Below are 6,000 nucleotides of genomic sequence, written 5' to 3'. Positions count from 1 at the left end.
AAGAAAGAAAGAAAGAAAGAAAGAAAGAAAGAAAGAAAGAAAGAAAGAAAGAAAGAAAGAAAGAAAGAAAGAAAGAAAGAAAGAAAGAAAGAAAGGAAGAAAGAAAGGAAGAAAGGAAGGAAGGAAGGAAGGAAGGAAGGAAGGAAGGAAGGAAGGAAGGAAGGAAAAGAAATGAGGTAGGTATTTCAAATATCCTAGAAAAAAATAATTTCACTAAAAAGCTAATTACCTTTCCCCAGCTATATAGATAAATGCTCATCATTATATATACATATAAAGAACCAACTATCACTCATAAGTTAAAAACATCCTCTGAATACTCTTTTTCTCCCCCAAGGGGGAAGAAAATCTTTGTAATGTAGTAAATTTCAGGATATTCAGCTGTTAGAAAAAAAAAATTCAGTAACCAATAGTAATGTATTCAGAGAAAAAGCATTAGTGTCTATGCCCATAGTTCAAGAGAGGGCCACTTTGAACTCCATAAAAAGGCCTTCAACATACTAAACATAGTCCCAGGGAAGAGAAAAAAATGAACCAATAAATTCTGTCAATAATTCCAAAATAAACAGACCTATCTTTCCAAATCCTCAAGCCCAGGAACATGTCTAAACTGTTATTCCCCCCACCCCCACACAACCTTTACAAGAAAATAAAAAGTAGCCATCTGAATGTGTGGATATTTTAAATAAAATTTATTTTAAAACAACCTATTTTTAAAGAAAAATAATAACATTAGAAATAATTAGGTTTCCTTAGTATTGAACTATTGATTTTACTAATCAAATACTTGAAAAGTCAGGGAGAAAAAGTCCTGCTGTTTAATCATTATTCAGGTTTAGAAGTTCAATAAAAGATTTCCAAACATTTTCATAATCTACTCCCTGGCTCCTTATAACTTACTCCAAAATAAAGAACACTAGTGAATAATTATCACAGTAAATATGTTTTAAGAGTTAATAATCTCAACTGGTTGATACTCCTTTGATAAATAATCTCATGGTTTATTATAACCCAGGTCTTTATTATACCTATGCTGACCAGCTGATCAATTCCAACCTCATAGTAACTATGTAAAGTGTCCAAAATAGCTCACTCCTGAAGCCATATCTCAAGCCCATTCCTTCAATGAATCCCTTTCTAGGGCAGCTCAAATCAGACCTAGGGTAAGATGGGGGAAGGGGAAGGGAGTTACATAAGAGGATTTGTAAAGTCTAAAATTAACTACTCCTCTTGTTACTTCTACAGCCTCCAGTCTCCCATTCTAACCAATACCTCAATTCTTCTGACCTCTTCCAACCTGTTCTCTGTAGCTTCCGTACTACTTTCCTACGACCTTTCATCCCAGTTTACTAATCAAATCATCAATACATTACATATTCTATCTTTTCAAACATCCATATTCTAATTCCCTGTTAGCCAGGATTCTGACCAAACTACTCAGTAACTCACCACAATGTACATCCAAAAGTCCTCCCAGCAGCGTGACCCCATTAGCCACTCCTCCACTTAAAAGTACTCTCCTATAATTACCCTTTATAATGCTCCTCTGTCTTAGTTGGAAGCTATCTTCCTACTTCTCCAATGCTTCCTTCTCTACCTTAAATTCCCTAGAATAGATTGTCTACAAGTCACAGGCTTTGTTTTTTCCTTCCTACTCTATATTATGGCCCAGGTATCAACTCTTTCTTTCTTTTTTCTTTTTTTTTGTCTTTTTGGTGGTATTGGGGTTTGGAACTTAGGGCCATGATACCACTTGACCAACACTGCCAGTTCCTTCTCACCTTGGTTATTTTCAAGGTGGTGTTTTGGTTTATGGCTAGGCTGGCCTGGACTACAATCCTACTATTTGTGCTTCCCTCTGTCACTGGGATAACAGGCATGTGCCAACTCAGCTGGCCATTGGTTGAGACAATGTCTTTCGAACCCTGGGCTAGCCTTGAACCACTGTCCCCTAATTTCCATCTCCCAAACAGCAAGGATTATAGGCTTAAGCCACCATACCTAGCCAGGTTTCAATTCCTTATCTCTAGCTTTGACTGCTTCTGAAACAACAGCAATGTGTATCCCATTCCTATTATATCTTTCTCTGAAGTTGTTGTTGTTGTTGTTTATGTTTGGGCGCGGGGGGCGGGAGGGTGCCAAGCATTCAACCAGTACCTGCTATCTGCTATTCTGTATGTTAAACTGCCAAAATACAAAGACCTACAAAGATCATCCCTGCCTTCAAGGATCAAAGACAAATAAAGCAAAAAAGCTTAAAACAATGTAATTAATGTGAAAATTCCCATACTGATGTGCAGAGATAAGGAAAAATGAATCAGTTATATAAACAAGCTTTCTATGTTGAACTATATACATTTGTGGACACATTATTTCAATTAATTCTCACAACATATGAAATATAAAACTAAAACTCCTTAAAGTAATTTATGACCAGATCATACAAGTATTGTGACAAACTCAGGCGCAGAAATAAAAGTTATTTGGCTCCTAAACCTATGCCTTTTCTATTACGTCTAGAGAAAGGAAATAGACCTGATGAGTCAGGAGAGAAACAGACTAAAGATACCTATTTGAGATCAATTAGTATGTCAAGTATGTATAAAGCCATGGTCAAGAAAGAGATTGCTCAAGAAATAAGCAGGAGATAGAGCCTATATCTTAAGCATCCTGGAAACATTAAAACATGATAAACTCTAAAACAAGCTTAGCATCTTCTTTAAGGAAGTACCATATTTCATTAGCTGTAAATCATACATTTTTCAAATTTTAGCACTTCTGAAGTTGGGATGTAGACATTGTGATGTGATGCAGCAGAAAGTTGAGAAAATATGGTAACTTTATTCTAAACTTAATCTCCAAATTTAAACCCCTTATATCACACCAAGATGTACTATTTTTCCACAATATTCCTTTTATATATTTATTTTTATTTATTCTATATATTTATTTTTCATTTAAACCATTCTGGTTTAAAGCCGTATCAACTGTGCAGAGATTAAATTCTCACTTCATTGGTCTTACTAGCTCTGTTTTTTCCTTTGGGACAATCTTTACAAACCACTGTACACAGATGATTCCCTCTCTTAAAATTAGCTCCTTGCTACATATAAAGGAGATTTAAGGGGCTGGGTATGTGGCTTAGTGGTAGAGTGCTTGTCAGTATGCATGAAGCCCTGGGTTCAATTCCTCAGTACCACATAAACAGAAAAATCCAGAAGTGGCACTGTGTCTAGTGGTAGAGTGCTAGCCTGGGCAAAAGACTCAGGGAAAGTACCCAGACCCTGAGTTCAAGCCCAAGGACTAGCCAAAAAAAAAAAAAAAGGAGATTTCAACTGTTTCATGATTTGGCTTCAAGTGACCTATACACTATTATGAACCAATATAAACCTTCTGTTGTAATCAAAATACTCTAGTCATGGTTCCTCATGCTTTGATTCCTTCAAATCAAACTCAAGTTTCATAATCTACATGAAATCTTCCTCCATCATCCTAAGGCACTCTTCTGAATTTCCACAGCATGTACCCCTCTTGAAAGCTGCTATATTTAAATTACCACAGGTGTTATATTTTGCTTCCATGATGAAATTTAAAAGTTCCAAGACAGAGAGTATGTTTTGTACATATGCAGCATAGTTTAGTAGTAAATTACATGGCCTCTGAAGCCAAACAATAGGTTCAACTCAGAGCATCTCACCTTTCTGTGTGACACTGGGCAAACTATCTAATTTCTCTGTGCATCACTTTCCTCATTTATAAAATGTAATTAAAAATAGTCCCTGAAAGGACTGTCAGAATTACATGATCATGTAGGAACTAATCTCAATACACCATAAACATTTTGTGTTAATTACTATTATTTTTTCATTGATAAGAAAACTCACAACATAAGTGCTAGACATGCTCTGTTAATATTACCTATTGTGGCTGTTATTTGGAACATCAAGGTTTATATTACCTAATAATAAGTATGAAGCGTGTCCTTAGTACTTGCTTGATGGAGAAAGGGAGGTAAAGCCTTAACACAAGAATAAAATTTTCAGCAAAGTGTCTTTTTCTAACATTCTGCAGAGCAATTGGAGAAATCCATTCCAGAGTGGCAAGAAATACCTATTGAGGTCTGTAATGGCTACGCAATATCAGGAAAAATGAACTTGAGGATGTCAGGAAAAGACATGCTACAGAAGACAGCGTTATGTGTTTATGGTTTTGTGTATATCATGTATACAAGCACTGCAGTTCTCCAGCTACTTTTGTAGTTGAGAATGGCATAAAATGCAAGCAAAAGTTCTTGGTGAGTTAGGGAAAACAGAACTTACTGAGCATGCCTCTATAATTGAGGTCCATATCCCGGCTCTCTGATCGTACTTTAATAGCATCCAGAATAGCATCAGGAGACAACAGTCCCGAAGGTCTCACAACATTCAGAAGTTCGGTGAGGCTCATCAGAGGTAAACGAACAGCCTGCATAATTTCAGCATGATCTTCCTTTGAATTGTGCTTACACCAGTTTAACAAGGCTAAGAAAATATCTTTTTCAGGGGCTGCAAATGAATCTCTTAACACGATGTTTAAAAGTGCTGCCTGAAAAGGATAAAGAGAAAAACCAATTATGATGGGGCCCAATCATGTGCATGATCAATCAGTAAACCTTTACAGAACCATTGAAATTACTTATATTTAGACAATTCTTTTTGACCCTCTTATTTCTTTATACTTTGTGCCAATACTCTCTTGACCCTTACAGCTCTGTGAATATTAAGAAAGGATGGTAGCGCCTTTCTTTCCTGCCCAGGCATTCTGTACCACTACATAAAAAACTATTATTCTAAACTTAATCCTTTCTAATACCAATCTCAACAATTTTGCTTAAAATATCAAAGTGAAGTCTTATCAACATATTGTTTTTTTTCTTTTTGGCAATAATTTTGTTTGAACTCAGGATCTCATGTTTGCTAAGTAGTTGCACTACCACTTAAGCCACTCCATCATTCTTTTTATGTGTTCATTATTTTCAACATAGGGTCTCACGTCATATTCAGGCTGGCCTAGACTGCAATCCTATTTCTACCTCCTCCTGGGATGATAAGTACATAGTACAGCATCTAGCCACTGGTTGAGATGGAGTCTAGAAAATGTTTTTGCCCAGGCCAGCCTTAAATTGCCCCAAACCTTAACCCCTGATCTCTACCTTCCAAGTACCTAGTAAACAGGTTCTTTAGAAGAGTGCGTATTTGTAGGTCAATAAGGATACCTCTGGCACTTAAAAGTCAAAATATTTTGATTTTGCACTACCATTTTTTGTTGTTGTTCTCAGCTCCCAACACTGACTCCATCAACACAAGTACTACCTAAAAAATCTTGCCTGTAAAAATTAAGTAGGATAGTAAAAAATGTTTATACTCAAACTTGGCTTTTCAAGACATCTCACTTGAGTTATGCAACACATCAAGAGGAACACAAAAAAGAGAGAGACTACCACCACTCAGAGTTCAGAAAAGATTTGAGCAAGGTATTTTTACTTGAGCTGTAATGATGAATTTGAGCCAATGTATAAATGCAGTAACTGGGGCTGGGAAGGTGGTTCAGTGGTAGAGTGCTTGCCTTGCATGCATGAGGCCCTGGGTTCGATTCCTCAACACCACATAAGCAAAAAGAAAAACGCTGGAAGTGGCGCTGTGGCTCAAGTGTAGAGTGCTAGCCTTGAGCTGAAGAGCTGAGGGACAGCACCTAGGCCCAGAGTTCAGGCCCCACGACCAGACCCCCAAGAAAATAAATAAATAAATAAATAAATGCAGTAACTTAGAGACCTTCAATGATTTCTACTTTAGAAATTTTCCTCTTAAAGAACTATTAGTTGTATTCTCTATGTTCTCTATCAGAGAAAATGAAACCAAAAAGTGTCTGTAAGACCACAAAGAATCATATCTGTCATCACATTAAAAACACTAAAGAACAATCTCTTTTCCACATAATCCACACCAAAAGATCTTTAAAACT

The 6,000-nt window shown here is 36.5% G+C and overlaps 1 protein-coding gene across 2 annotated transcripts in view; it reads right to left on the bottom strand.

Moving 5' to 3' along the window:
* Btbd9 (BTB (POZ) domain containing 9) overlaps positions 1-6,000 on the bottom strand; it is a 334,637-nt gene that overhangs the window by 299,432 nt on the left and 29,205 nt on the right. For both annotated transcript variants that reach the window (XM_013029650.1, XM_013029651.1), the window contains exon 4: positions 4,320-4,584. In XM_013029650.1, coding sequence (XP_012885104.1) covers positions 4,320-4,584 — 265 coding nt within the window. The remainder of the gene's footprint in view (positions 1-4,319; positions 4,585-6,000) is intronic.

Source organism: Dipodomys ordii, unplaced genomic scaffold (assembly GCF_000151885.1).
Source record: "Dipodomys ordii isolate 6190 unplaced genomic scaffold, Dord_2.0 Scaffold120, whole genome shotgun sequence".
Classification (NCBI taxonomy): Eukaryota; Metazoa; Chordata; class Mammalia; order Rodentia; family Heteromyidae; genus Dipodomys; species Dipodomys ordii.
This window is presented reverse-complemented; position numbering and strand designations above follow the sequence as displayed.